At 47.4% G+C, this 14,200-nt stretch overlaps 2 protein-coding genes across 6 annotated transcripts in view; one reads left to right on the top strand and one right to left on the bottom strand.

Annotated features, from left to right (window-relative positions):
• Window positions 1-1,395: 1,395 nt before the first annotated feature.
• SKIDA1 (SKI/DACH domain containing 1) lies at window positions 1,396-8,346 on the bottom strand. Of its 2 annotated transcripts, XM_038126826.1 has the most exons (2): window positions 6,217-8,346; window positions 1,396-5,170 (listed from the first exon to the last, which is right to left on the bottom strand). In XM_038126826.1, the coding sequence occupies exon 2, from the start codon at window positions 5,117-5,119 to the stop codon at window positions 2,798-2,800; it is 2,322 nt and encodes a 773-aa protein (XP_037982754.1). In that variant the 5' UTR covers window positions 5,120-5,170; window positions 6,217-8,346; the 3' UTR covers window positions 1,396-2,797. The 2 variants fall into 2 exon arrangements, with proteins under 2 accessions (XP_037982754.1, XP_037982753.1); XM_038126825.1 differs by having other exon boundaries at window positions 1,396-8,346.
• Window positions 8,347-8,417: 71 nt separating this feature from the next.
• MLLT10 (MLLT10 histone lysine methyltransferase DOT1L cofactor) overlaps window positions 8,418-14,200 on the top strand; it is a 136,850-nt gene continuing 131,067 nt past the window's right edge. The window contains exon 1 of one of the 4 annotated variants that reach the window (XM_038126819.1): window positions 8,418-12,560. In XM_038126819.1, the coding sequence (XP_037982747.1) occupies window positions 12,192-12,560 (369 nt within the window). In that variant the 5' untranslated portion in view covers window positions 8,418-12,191. The remainder of the gene's footprint in view (window positions 12,561-14,200) is intronic. The other 3 variants (XM_038126817.1, XM_038126821.1, XM_038126818.1) reach the window with 3 other exon arrangements.

Here is a 14,200-nt window from a genome sequence, read left to right as displayed (position 1 = left end):
GGGGTGCCTGGAGCTCCCGGGCCGCTGGCAAGGCTGGGCGCCATATTTCACGTCCTCAACTCTGCAGAGCCTATTTGGTATAAATTTATGCTTAAACCTCCCCCTCCAACCCCCAGCCCCCCACCCCGGATTATTTCAGAACCTGAAAAGGCACCTCTGTAATTTACAATTCCTGGCCAAATCAGCATATCTCTAATTGGAAGTAAACAGGGTCAGGGGACAGAGTTACTTTGAAAGTGATATGTTGTTTAACTGACAAGGCGAAATTTTAGGTTTCAAGTTTGCATATTGCACTTTTGCGTCTTTTGGCTCTTTTTTTTTCTTTTTTTTTTTTTTCTTTTTTTTTTCTTTTTATTTTTTGGTCAAGGGAAGATCTTTATCAGGCAGACACAGTTTCTAACAGAGCAGGGGGGCTTTCCTGAGCAGTACATTTTGTACGTACTTACAGTTCTCTGGAAATAAGGCTGTAATCTGTGCAGCTCTAAACACACGAATGTAAACATTCATCTCAGAACAACTTCAGTAAGCAGATTTTTCATGACCATCGTAATTTCAGCAAAGCGGTTAAGTATGCAATGCACCTTTTGCAATTGGCAGCTTAAAGTGATGTGTGTGCATGTGTGTGTGCGTGTGCATGCAGGGGGGAAGGGTAACTCCACTGAAAGGCAATTGTTTACTCTTTCTAAATATATTTGGCTGCAGGTATTCTTAGACTAGGCCTTTTACAATGAGGGGAAAACTCCGGTGTGGATATAGTAAACAGAGCTGAAATCAGTTAGTGACTGCTTGGAATATTTGGAGACACGAAGGGTTGGGACAGGGCATCACAAAAGGCAGGAATTAAAAAAATGAAACCCAGGCAGTGGATTGCCAGCAGAAATGTTGACTTTGAGTCACACAGTAAACATTGCATTGTTGCTTTGTTTTCCTTTTTTGATTCGCAATAAATTATTCTCCCGGGATTGATCGATGAGTGGAATCCTTAAAATTTAATTTGTGAATGATCTAGTATAAATAAAATGCTAATCCAAAGAAAGAAACCAGCAATTATTCATCCTAAACTCTGCTGATTCAGCAACTCAATTATTATTGCCTTTCTCAAGCTGCAAACTTTTCAGGCTGTTTTCAGAGTTGCTGTATCTGTCCTCCCCCCCACAAGAGATACCTTCCCCCATCCTCAGCTCTGCCTCCACCTCGGCCTCCAGCCTTTCTTTTTTTTCTTTTTTTTTTTTTCCTCCTTCCATTTCTTTTGCAGAGGTTGGGAGGGGGAGGGAGGGAAACAGTTAACCTCTTGAAGCGTATTTCCTCCAAATAAAAACAGTGAACTTACAAATGGAGAGGAAACCACGGATAACTCTGCAATAATTCAAAGTGTTTGGAATCAGGATTTTTTTAAAACAGTGTTTTTAATTGAAAATAAAGCTAAAGCATGCTTTTCAACAGTGCAAATTTCCATAATTTTGATTTACTGCTTCCATCATCACAATATATTATACCAGCATGTCTTACCGAGGACTAGACTCTAGAAGTCTGCCTGTTTGACTATTTTGATATTAAGTGCAAATATAGATAATTGCCTCTGATTGTCACGTGCAGTAAAAATGTTTCTGCTACATAGAGAGGATGGCATGGCAAAAAAACCCCACGACAGCAAATTTCAAGAGATGAGGATAGAACCAGGAAGTGTAACATGGTTGAATCGCCTGAGTTTTGTTGCCAAAAAGCTATGAATAACATCGTCTTCTCATTTTGTGTAATCTTTCCACTTACGGCCTCTCATTTCACTTTCTGTGTTGTATTTACTGCTTTGCTATTTCCTCCAGCCAGCATGAGGGGCTGGACCATAAATTGTACTGCTGGCCGGGCAAATATTTTAGTTGCTTTGCAAGTTTGCAAGGGGCATGTTCAGACCACAACTTAAGTATGACATTAGTGGATAACAGTAACCTTATTTAAGACCTCTGGGTGAAACAAAAAGGCTTCCCAATTGCAAAGAGTGGCTGTACAAGTAAAAAGACACCCTTTTACCAAAAATAGAATTCCACATTTATTTACTGGTTTTAAATGAGGCAGCTTTTCCCAGCGCTGGGGTCGCAGGCGGACCCCAGTCTTTTCCAAACCGGAGAAGAAGGAGTAAGTGCAACTGTCCTTCAAAAAAGACACCCCTGCACCCGAAAACAAAGCTCCCGAAAAGTATACTGCTGCCACATTGAATTATAGTGAACCCTTACTGTGCAACCATGTAACTTAACAAAGTTTAACTGAATTAACAGTTAGACTTCCATTTTCAAAATCTAGTGCATAAATTTAATGGCTCATTCTAATATTTATTATTCAACCTTTTGACATTTATTTGCAGCAGTTGAATTGAGGTACTGGTGCATTATTAGCATTTAAACAGTAAAGTGTTCCAGCTCTACCATAATAACTGAGTTTAACTTGAGTCTTTAGCCTGAAGTACTCTGTGGAATGTAACATAATGAAAAAAAAAAAACCAAAACCAAAAACAAAAAACAAAAACAATGCAACAAAACAAACAAACAAACAAACAAAACCCCCAAACCAACAACAACCAAAAAAGAAACCCACCAAGATCCCAAAATAAGGAAAATACCCCCCACTGTTGTAATGGTAAATAAAATAGTAATCCAGATTCTGTCTTCACAATGTGATAAAACAGGATTCCAATAGTGTATAGCATTAATGGGTTTGTACAAACCATGCTGCAGAGTTAAAAAAAAAAAAAAAGGTAAGAAAGTTAAAGGTGGTTCAAGAAAATATTTTCCAAACTACTTTATTAATTAAATTTCCTGAATTTGTGGCTAGGTGGAAGAGGTATTGCAGAACCGCCCAGCTGCCATTTCCATACAGGATGGGCCTTGTGAGGTGGTTGGGAATCCTTAGTGGTGTTTAAGGAATAAGCTGGCAACAAATCCCCATCATTGCCAATAATTAGTGATGGTGGACAGGGAAAATTTGCCATGAAATTAAATGGCCTTTTCACTGCTGATGCTACATTGCTGGCTACCCTTTTGCGTCTATTGTTAACTGTAAAATCATCCAGTGTTCCTTCATGTGTCTCAATTTTACCTGTAGGACGTGGGCTTCGAGCTGATTTCAAATTTGGTTTGACTGGAGGAGTCTGCAGTACAGGTCGCTTTCCCAAAACCAGTGTCCTGTAATTTTTTCTCACCCTTGCTCCAAATTTATACTCCCCATCCTCAGGTTTTGGAGTACCTAAAGTGCATGAGAGGACCTGACTCTGAGTCAGTGGGTTTAAGGAAGTGGTTTCTTTCTCAGTGCATGCAGAATCTTCCTTGGCTGTTAATAAAGCGTCCTGGTTATTACTCTCAGTCACACCGTAAAACTCATCCTTAGTATCATTGCACTCACACTTTAGCTTATGTGTTGTAAGATCAGGCTCATACTCGTCGTTCGCACTGCTGTCCTCTATTTTGATTTTAATGCTGTGCAGGAATGGCAATGCCTTATTGCCTGTATCAGTGCACTGGAGCTCAGCTGCTGCTGCTGCCCCTGGAGAAGCAGCATCCTCCGCAGGATCAGTTTGTAAAGAGGGCAAATCCGTGGCAAATTCAATACAATGAGGGATTTTGGAATCTTTCTCTGAATTTGCTGCCGCTGATGAAGAATCATTATTTAAGAACCTAGCAGCTATTGTATTGTTATCTGCACGGTGTGTAGTAGTTGCTTGAAGGCATTTCCTTGCCTCTCTGAGTATTCTTTGTTGTGGAAATGCATTGTTTGTCTTTGGGCTAGGTGAAGAGGCCCCCTTTGCAACACAGTTAATTGTTAGGTCAGTACTCTTGGCATTATTGGAAAATTCAGAGTGTGGGAATGTGAGTTCGGATACCCTATCATCTCTTATCTCCGCGAAGCAGCTCCCCAGGCCTCCGGAGCAGCGCAGCGCCGGGGCGGCGGGAGCCCAGCCGGGGCAGCCCCACTCCTCCGGCAGCTCCGGCTTGACTCCGCCGGGAGCGCCGCGGAGGGCGGGCAGCCCGCCGGGCTCCGCCGGGGCCGGGGGCCGGGAGGCGGCGGCGGCCGCCAGATGGTACAAGAAGTTGGCGTGGACCACGCCGGGCGGGCTGCAAAAGCTGGTGCGCCTGAAGCGGATGCTCTGCACCGAAACCTGGCTGGAGACCGAGCTGGAGTCGGAGTCCGAGGTGCTGTCCTCCTCCTCCTCCTCTTCCTCCTCCTCTTCCTCCTCCTCCTCCTCCTCCGAGCTGCCCTCGCTAGAGTCCGAGGCGCCGCTGCCCTCCTCGTCCTCCTCCTCCTCCTCGTCCTCCTCCTCCGAGCTGCCCTCGCTGGAGCTGGAGAGGCTGGAGCCGCAGTCCGAGTCGTGGGCGGCGCGGCCCGAGCAGCAGCTGGACTCCGAGTCGCTGCTGCCGCTCTCGGGGAAGGCGGGCGGCCCGAAGCCGCGGGGCAGAGGCAGCGGCAGCCGCGGGGCGCCACGGGGCCGGCAGGGCCGGGGCAGGGCCAGGGGCCGGCGGGCGCCGCCGGGGGGGCCCAGCGTGACGGCGGCGGCGGCCGCCCCGTGGCGGCGGCGGCGGCAGCGGGCGGGCAGGGGCGGGGGACCGGCGGTCGGGAGCCGGGGCCGCGCCGCGGCGGCGAGAGGGCGACGGGAGCGCAGGGGCACGCAGCCGCCCACCGCCGGCGCCGTTTCATAGTTTACGGGGGATTTGCAAGGCGCCCGAGCGATTTCTGGGTAGCTGTGGCCAGTGTATTTACTAAAAATGTGAGGTAGATGAGCGGCCGGTAGCAAGGCTGTGTCCCCCGGGCGCAGAGCTTTCCTCCGGACGGGCAGCAGCGGCCGAGGAGAGTCGCTCAGACCCAGCCAAAGTTTGTTCTCCTTCCAGAAGCCGGAGAAGGGGTCGTGGGGAGCGAGCTCCGGCCGGAGATCGGTGGCAGACAGCGCCCGGCTTAGTTTCCTCCGTTTCGTTTTAAGAACCCGTTCGGTTTTGCAGGATGTGTATAGGGCTTCCACGTCCTCTCTGGAGATCAGGGTGCATTTGGCGGCGTGGAAAGCAATGGAGTTGATGGCTTTGAGTTTCCTCAACTCCTCCAAGTCGCAGTGATGTTTTTTTACTTTTAAATGATCCATTCGCTTGTGCACGGTAGTTCGCGGGATGTTTTTGAGCAGGTCTGTAAAAACCTGGGAGAGTGCAAACATTTGCTTTCCTTTAATGATGAGGTAGCCGAGCCTCACGCCATCCACCTCTTCAAAACCCGACTTCAGGTCTCCCATTTCGTGAATTAAATTATTCCCAGCATTTGCAGAGAGAGAGAGAGATGAAAAAAAAAAAAAAAAAAAAAAAAAAGAAAAAGCCACACACACACAATCCTCAGCCAGATGCTGTATTTGTCTCAAGGCATCCTGCTAATAGAATATAACAAAGGCTGTTATTCCTGGTGAATGAAGTGCCAAACTTTAGACAAAATTTTAAAAAATAAATTAAAAAATACCGTGAGACTACAATCAATATATAATCTTAAAAATCAGGTTTGCCAAAGTGTTTCCTAAGTTGCTGCTGAAGATCAGTACCTGTTCCCTTTCATTCCCTGCTTTTCCATTGGAAACTATGATAATGGAATGTGAAGGGAGGAAGAGAAAAGAAATGCAGCTGCTATTCCCGCCGCTGCTTTAGCTACAAATAAAATGACAGAGTGAAGTGAGCTCGTCCGGAGACACCTTCATCAATTAATTCCCCTAAAGCCAACGCTGATTGGACACTCCTGACAGGTGATGCAATAAAAATTGATATTCCACCCCTTCCCCCAAAAAATCTCCCACTAATTAGCATACCCTTATACTGCCACCTCCCCTCCCAAAGTAAATAATACAGTTAGTATATAAATCTTTCTATTAAACAATCCGAGCTCAAACACACTCAGGTCTCTCAGACTTCCTCGTCCCTAGCTCCGGGGGAAGGATTTGTATGCTTTTTCCCCCTATCGTTCCGTATATTTTCAGCCTGTTTTGGACAAACGTTGCTCTTTTGTGCATGCCGTGAATTTAAAGGACATAAGTCTGATCGTAGCGATGGAAAATCCTTCGATAACGTAGCCGCTTTAAACTAGCGTTTTATTCTGCATTGTGTGGAAAATGAAGCTTAGCGAAAACGTGCAGAACAGCTTGGTATTTCCCCTTCTGTGGCTCCAAAGTTAAATGTTAGGTTGTTAACGAGAGGGAGTACTTACATTTTCGAGTTTCTCTTGATTTTCCTCTTCTGCTTAATTAGCTTTTTATAGCCGGGTACTAAGGTTATTTTTGCTGTCTGAATATCACGGGTTCCCGCACCGTGATACTATAACACTTTTAACTGAAATTCTGCCAGTAATATTGCAGGAGGGGGGAGGAGGACGTGAGCTCACGTCAGACCCATAACAAAGCATAGATAAGCCAGAAATGTATACACTTTTCACGATTAACCGTGCTGGATCACGAGCTGGAACGTCCTATAGTCCCAGAGCCCACGTCAGGATTCCTGCGTGCTGATTGCTTCCAGCAGAGAAAGGAGAATGTAAAATATCCAAGGTGTTTCCAGGAGCCTTTACGTAATAACAAAAAAGTGCTGGAACACACAATGTACGATATTGCATCGGGCTAGGATGCTTCTAGCTCGCAGTTTGCATATTCCGCTCGGAGTAGCCCTGCCGAAGATTTTTGATGCTCCAATTATAGCAGCCCCTTAAAATCAATTTGAAGAAGCAACATGAAGGTTTAACCTCTTCTTAGGAACGTTAAATTATTCGAGTGTCAAGAACGAGGATCTCGCAAATGTTGCGATAGCTGCATGCCTCTCCCTTGTCACGTTAAAGTGATGCTTGCGGTTTGCACGTTAGGCGCTGCGAAAAAAAAAATCACCAATCTCTGCCGTGCATCCAGTGTTCCGCTGGATACAAACACCAGCACTTTTATGTATCACTGCACATCCAGAATTAGACACATCCGCGAGATTAATGAGACATCTCATACTGCTGTGACTTGGCAAAAAAATCGACGGAGGAAAAAAAATCTTCAATCGCAAACGTCAATATCCACTCCGCGCGTTGGCAATATGGTGCGTGGAGTTCGTGTTACCCCGTCAGGTAGAGCTAAAAGAAAGCGCATAATCACTCTGTGAAAACGTCGTTTTGCATGACAAGGCGAAATGCAGGCAAGCCCCCAATTTCCCAGGAATTCGAGAGAGAAGTGGGAATTTGGAGAAGTGCATCCGGGAACGGAGGAAGTCTATTCAAGGGAGCCTCCAACTCGGAGGGCTGAGATTTGAAAAGTCAGCCCTGGACTACTGTTGCTCTCAGCGCAGATGTAATCGCCGCTGTTCAACTTAATCCATGTGTGTGCGAACCGCGATGCCTAGTTCTTCCCTCTGAAACCTAGGGATAGTATTCCCATCCGAGAAAGCAGAGCTACAGCAAATTACATTTTGTCCCTCGAATTAGAAAAGGATCATTGAATGGATCTCGTGATATTTCAGCCTTTAAACGTAACCGAGAGGCAGCAGTGAACAATGCCTCGGCACAGCTCAGACCATCCGCGGAGTTCTCCTTCCCTCTCCTCGCATCTGGATCTCCCAGCCTTGCCTTTCTCCTGCTCGCTCGTGTGAGAGGCAAAAAAAGCAAAGTTTCGAAAGAAAACAGCTGCTGGCGCTAAAGAGAAATCATCGTGGTCTTTCTAGAGCTAGAGACAATAAGGTCGTTTAAAAATTCCTCCTGATGTACTTATATGCTGCGAACACCCCCACCCCCTCCCTACTGCTCTCCTCCCCCTGCTTTAAGGTTAAGGCTATGGAGTCAACAGTAAAGGAACAGTAAACTCCGAGAAAGCTGCTCAGAAGACGTTACCCAAAAGCTCGATGGGCTGAAAAGTCCTTTATTTGTCAGGTAGTTCAGCTGGGTCGGATTCCTGTGTAAATCCACGCGTGCGTTCGCACGCAGGGAGCCACGGGCATCCAGACCCGCACCCACGCGCTGCCGGTGATAGCCTGGTAGTGGGATTCGGCAACTGTTTAAAAAATGTCCCTCTTAATTTTTTTTTTTAAATTTATTTATTTTATATATTTTTTTTAAATTCCGGCGCCACCAAACATTTAAAACTAGTGACGGCTTTTCGGCAAACCTCGGGTTCCCGAAAGGTGCGGCCATGAGCACCGGGGTCGAGGCAGCGCCAGATGTCGGCAGGGAGAAACCCACGAGAAGTCTTGGGAAATGTCAGGCGCCCAACCTACACATCCCCACTGTATACTTACACACGCTTTGGGTTGCATATCTTTCTCCGCATCTGACACAAGAGAGCTTTGTTTCTTTACTTCTCCATCATTTGGTTTGGCTTTTTTTTTTTTTTTTTTTTTTTTTTTTTGGTGTGTGTGTGTGTGTGCGTGTGTATGCGTGCGTGCTTTCCCTTGGCCATCGGCACACGTTGTGTATCCGGGGTCGTCTTGAAGCAGGCTGGGGGAGATCCTGATAAACAGCCGTCAGAGGCCCCTTGCACACGCACACGCACATTAAAGGCAGGGGACTTGAAAATGGATTTGCACGCACACAGGGGATTGCGATCAATAGCCACCAACATTTATGGCTTGGATTGTTAATGTGAAGGCTGGTCAAAAGAATGAAAATGAAAAATTAAAGGTGTCTGGTGTCAATTACATGAAAAGTTATGCCATAATTTACTTACTGGGATGTATGCCTACGTGTTCTTGTGTCCATGTGCATGTGTGTGCAGACCCAGATGTACATGTAGCTATGTCTCAAAAGCACGGGAATTTCTTTGTTAATTTTGTGGACTGTGTCACCCTCACTGGTGATCAAAGATGAACGTGATTAAAGGAATGGATGTTTGTCTCACATTTCTTAAGATAAGGATGTCAAGAGATGCCCGGTTTTGCCAAATACATACACATACAACTACAGAGAGTTGTGTGTATGGGCGCATACACACACAGAGGCGATCAATCAAACGTGCTCCTTTTCACATTGAGTAGCGTGCAATTTGCAATCTACACTCTATAGCCAGTAGTATTTCAGTCTTAAAACCGTGTGGCTGAAGGATAAACCTCATTAGGAAAGAAAGAGCAAAATAATATTCGTAATACTTTGCTGTAGACCTATTCCCATTTGTTGAAAATCATATACTTTTATTTTTGTAAACTTGTGTTAAAATATATATGCTCACAGGGAACTGCTTAGCCATGTCATTCCAGAAAGAAAACGTGTGTAACATTTAAAATACTCCTTTTACGTGATGTTTTGATTTATTTTCATAGTATGATTATGTTTAAATACCAGTGCAATTTAGCCTGACCTCTTCCTTCTGCAAGGTAGTAATGCACACACCATTTACAGTCTTTTAAACGTTTCATTGGGAAATGCAACAGCAATGTCCACCACGGGTTGTACTAATGGGAAGAATTCTGAAAATCTTCAGGAAAACCTAAGGGTCATGTGCGTTTTCACAATAGGATTGCCACATTATTAGAGTATTATTATTATTTATTATTATTTGCTAATGCTGGACTATGTCTTCAGGTATTGACAAGTATTAAATAAACATTTTGCTTTCATGATGCTGTGCGGAAATACATATTTCACATGAGAACTCGATTTCTAACAGTATACCCTGCTTCTAGTTACTGTTGGGCATATTTTGCTTGAGGAGGACACAGATAGAAAGCAGCTAGAGGCTATCACAAAGAGTCCAGTAATGTAAATATAATAGGGTCAAGGAATTGTATAATAGGATCCTTCTGCTATTTTAAAGTCAGCGAAATGTGTCTGCAGTAACTAAAATTTGCCCTAAATTCTAGTCAGAGGTATCAGAATGTATAACTTCATCTCCTAAATGTGCAGGACAAAGAAATACCAGCCATCAATCTGGGGAAAAAAAATCATAATCTGGCTAACACTCTTATACTAGAAGTTTCGAGGTTGTTTTTTTCTTTTTCCCATTTTTTTCTTCTTTTTTTCCCTTCTTCTTTCTCTCTTTTTTAATTTTTTTTTTGTCAACAGAGATGCAATGCAGAGTTCTACTAAGTGCTTTTTAAGTTTGTGGGGGTTTTGTTTTATTTTTTTAATGGGAGCTGGAGTGTTTCTTGCACGCTAGAATTTTGTGCAATTTATAATCACTATGGGCTAAGACTACTTCTTGAATTTAATACCCATGGTAGTTTTAAAATACTTTTTAGCAGGAGTTTCTGGACACATACTACATGCCATGTTGTTTACTGACCCATAATCAAAATGCAGTGACCTTCTACCCTTTTTTTGCCCCTTGACCCATGCTGAATTCAATGCAGCCTTTATAAATTTGCAAATCCTTGGACGTAAAGGGGATTTGGTGAGGCTTTGTTCTGAAAGGATCCTAAAAGTTTGCATTTTTAATTAGACAAAGGTAAAGCAACAAACATTGGGAAACAAGATCCTCTCTTGCACATAGGTGATCACTCTTAATTTCTACGGTGGGAAACTACATCTTAAAAATCGTACCCTGCAAACTGAAAAGCAGTTGCAAACGAAGGAGATCAGGAGGTTATGAATTGCACCAAATTAGCAATGTGGTACAAATCACTTTCATGACGTAAGGGATAGCCAGGCCACAATCTTCCGGCGCTCCTCATCTCCAAGGACCGTGTGGATCCTGGTGACCCGGGGAGAGGGGCGAGCCAGCGATTTGATCTGGAGCTACAGGCGCATTCCCTTATCTCCTTTGCTATCAGTCAGTTTAAAGGACACCGTAATTATGATGGTGATAAAACAATGCCCGCTTATGTGTGCTGAATAAATAAAGAATGTTTACAGCCCCAGAATGTTTCAATTCCAATTAAATGCTATCAAAGAAAAGCTCCTTTTGCTCCCTCCCCCCTCCCTCCCTCTCCCCCACGACTCCCTATTTACCTTGTTGGTTGTAATATGGCCCTATGAAATAAACCGGCCTTCCAGATTGCCATTAAGGCCACATCGGGAGGAGGGGGAGGAAGAGAAGGAGAGGGGGTGTGAGACAACATGCACTCCCGGTCCCACAATTACTTTGGTTCGCCTGTATCCTCTCTTTCTTAAAATAATTTTGCTATTATTTGTTTATTTTTCAATTGGCAAAGGCGTGATGATGCAGGGGGAAAAGGCACTTAAAGATCCTGGTCCAACCACCGGCCGAGGGAGTTGGGCTAAATTAATCCAGCGCCCTTGGGCACTGGAGGAGGGGGCTGTCCCCCTCACCCCTGGCTACCACCCCACCGGGGCCTCGGGGAATGGGGTCTCCCCAGCGCTCCTCTTCCCTCTGCAGCAGGGAGCCTTGGAAACGGGAGCCTGGAAATGCTTCCCACTCACTAAGACACAAGGATCATTTCAAATATTCATTGTATCAGCAAATCTCGTCGTAATCAGATTAAAGCAAGGTTTGGGGAGGAACTGCCCATGTTTCTGGGTGCAAAATGCCGACTGGACTACAAAGAGAGCAGAAAATGGGTTCCTCTCCCCCCCACCTTGGTTGCATGGGGAGAAAAAAGAAAAACAGTAATTTTTGCGAAAAGGGGACACTTTAAAAAATTGTAATTTTCCCCATTCCACCCCGGGTAGCATATTCCTCTCAGAGGTTGTTTTCCTTTTAATTTTACGCTTAGCATTTCTATATGATGCTCTTATTTACTTGTTTTAAACTACAGAGACTATTCCCGCTGTGGAATACACTGAGGTAGATTTTCTTCATGCTAATTTGCTTTTAGCTTATCTCAGCCGAGGCAACAGCTTTTCTACATTCAAGCTTTAAAATGTATATTTCATTGAGTTGTCTGGGGTGAGGTGTTATATCCATTTTGTGGCAGTGAGTGAGGAACTGAGTGCATTTTCAGGTCTGCTCGATAGATGCAGGCCCTTTTCCTTTTGAAAGTTTAGACTTCCAACACCCTCAATTCTACTGGCAGAATTAGGATGGACTTGGAGGGTCCTAAACGTGACCATTCACTAAGGCGGGGGGCTTGCAACAACGTGCTCGGCAACTTAATCTTACACTAAAAAGAGCAGTGTGTAAAAGAATGGAATACAAACTCTCCCGACATTTGTAGTCGCTTCCGAAGTGGACCGTGCATTTTAAAGCTGATGGGAACGTGTGTGTTTTGGAGCAAAAAGGAGAGAAGGTAAGTGTTTATCTCTTGTATCCGCCAGTTCGGGTAGAAACAATGAAAGAACAAAGGGAACCACTTCTCCGTGTGAACATTTCCCATTTTCCTCCTCCGTTTGAGCCTCACTGCGAGGGGCTGGCGAGGGGACTCGCTCCAGCTTTACCTTTGGCGGCGGGTCGGGGGTGCGGGGCACGGGGAGAAAGTTGCGGAGCGGTTCAAGTCACCCCCTGTTCGTCGCCGGAGCCCGCCGCGAGCAGGAGCTGCAGGTTCCATGGCTCTGGACTCACCGGACAGTCCCCGCGAGCCGCGGCCGGCGGGAGAGGGATCGGGGCCGGGACCTTTGTGTGCGGGGTCTGCCCGGCCCCGCGCTGCCGGCGACGACGGAGCTCCCCGGTGACTGCCGAGGCGGCGGGAGAGGAAGCGGAGGTTAGGAGCCGGGGTAGGAGGGGGTGTGGAGGGAGAAAACCCCCCTGGAATTATTTGCAAATCCCATAAATCGCGTGGAAGAGCGGTGGGGGAGGGGCAGGGGGCGAACAAATACCGCGCGCGGGGCCTCGCGCGGACCGTTACAAAGGGCGGCGGCGACGGCCCGGGACACACAGACACGCACGGACAGACGCGCGGACACACGCGGCCAGACACACTCGGCGTTTACAGCCGCGGAGAGCGGCACGACGCCGACTCGCCGAGCGGGACGAGCCCGGCCCGCCCGCCATTGGCGCGGGGGCTCTCGGCCGCTGACCTTTCACCCCCCCCACCCCCGCCCGCCGCTTCCTTTGCTGCCCCGACCACCTTCCTACCCACAATCCCCCGCGCCGGCCGCGCTCGTGCCGCGCTCGAGCCTCCGCCGCCGCTCCCCCTCCCCCCGCTCCGTTTCCCCCGGCATTCCGGGAAAACCCGGGAGCGGCGGCGCCTCCCTCGGGAAGCGCCGGGGCGGGATCGGGGTGTCCCTATGGCGGCGGCAGTAACGGCCGGGTGGGGGCGGGGCAGAGGCGGGCTCGGCCGCGTTTGAACGGGAGCGGCGGCGGAGCCCTGCGCGCCGCAGCGCGGTGCCGGGGCAGGGACCGGCCGGGAATCCTGTCAGCTGCGGGGCGGATGGCTGGCCACGGGATGTGCGGGGAGCTCCCTTGGCCGAGGGCTGCACGGGGCAGAAAGGGGGTCTGAGGTCCCTTCCTGCCCGCGTGCTGGGGGAGCCGGGGCGCTGGGAAGAGGATTTGCCTGTTGAATTTCGTCGCTGGTAGACGTTAATCTCGTGTTTTAAAGTACCTTGTCAGTGGCTTTAAGGAAATCAAACGTGACATTAATCAAATCACACAAATGTAAACATTTATAAGTTAAATCCTAATATTATGCAATTATTTAAATCGAGCCGTGGTTTTTCCTCAGTGTCATGTTGTAGTTCCCACTCTTTTCCTCACAAGCTTTGAGTTTTCTGCTGGATCCCGGTGTCCTGGTGTCCGCCCCATGGAGTTCTTAGCGTGGGGACGGGAATGCGCTGGGCTGCAGGTGGCAAAGGACTGTAGCTTAAATATCACCTCGTCACCTAACCAGGCCCATCAAGGTTAAAAAGAAGGACAATTCTTTTGTGAATTTGAGGACAAAATCCTCAAATAATGCCTTACATTGCTACAGTTGAGGGTATTTTTCTTCCTTGTGGGTACGTGAAGCAGGTGATCCCGTGCTCGACAAGGATGCCTGGGTGGCTGAGATGGGGCAGAGGTTCCTTTGCCCCCACAGTGGGATTTTTAGGCGAGGTGACATGTGAAAGACCCATTATATTGCGATGAGGGAACAAGGGACGGTGGGCTGGCGGGCTTCGACGGCAGGCACAGCACGAAGGCAAGTTTGGGGAAAGGCGAAGATGGCAAGCAGGATACGCTGGGAAGCGGCCGGCGCCGCGGGCAGTTGGCCTCTCCCCGTCTTCGCCCTTCGTCCCGGCCCTTCCCGTTCGCCTCTCCCGGCGGGGAAGAGGGGATTTGGGGGTCAGGGAGGAGAACAATGCTGGGCCGCCCTTTGTGCGCAGCACCGTCCCCTGAAGGGAGGGAGCGCGCAGTGCAGCGGGGCCG

The sequence above is a fragment of the Motacilla alba genome, chromosome 2 (assembly GCF_015832195.1).
Source record: "Motacilla alba alba isolate MOTALB_02 chromosome 2, Motacilla_alba_V1.0_pri, whole genome shotgun sequence".
NCBI lineage: Eukaryota > Metazoa > Chordata > Aves > Passeriformes > Motacillidae > Motacilla > Motacilla alba.
Note: the sequence above shows the minus strand (reverse complement) of the source record. Positions and strands in the feature narration are given on the sequence as shown.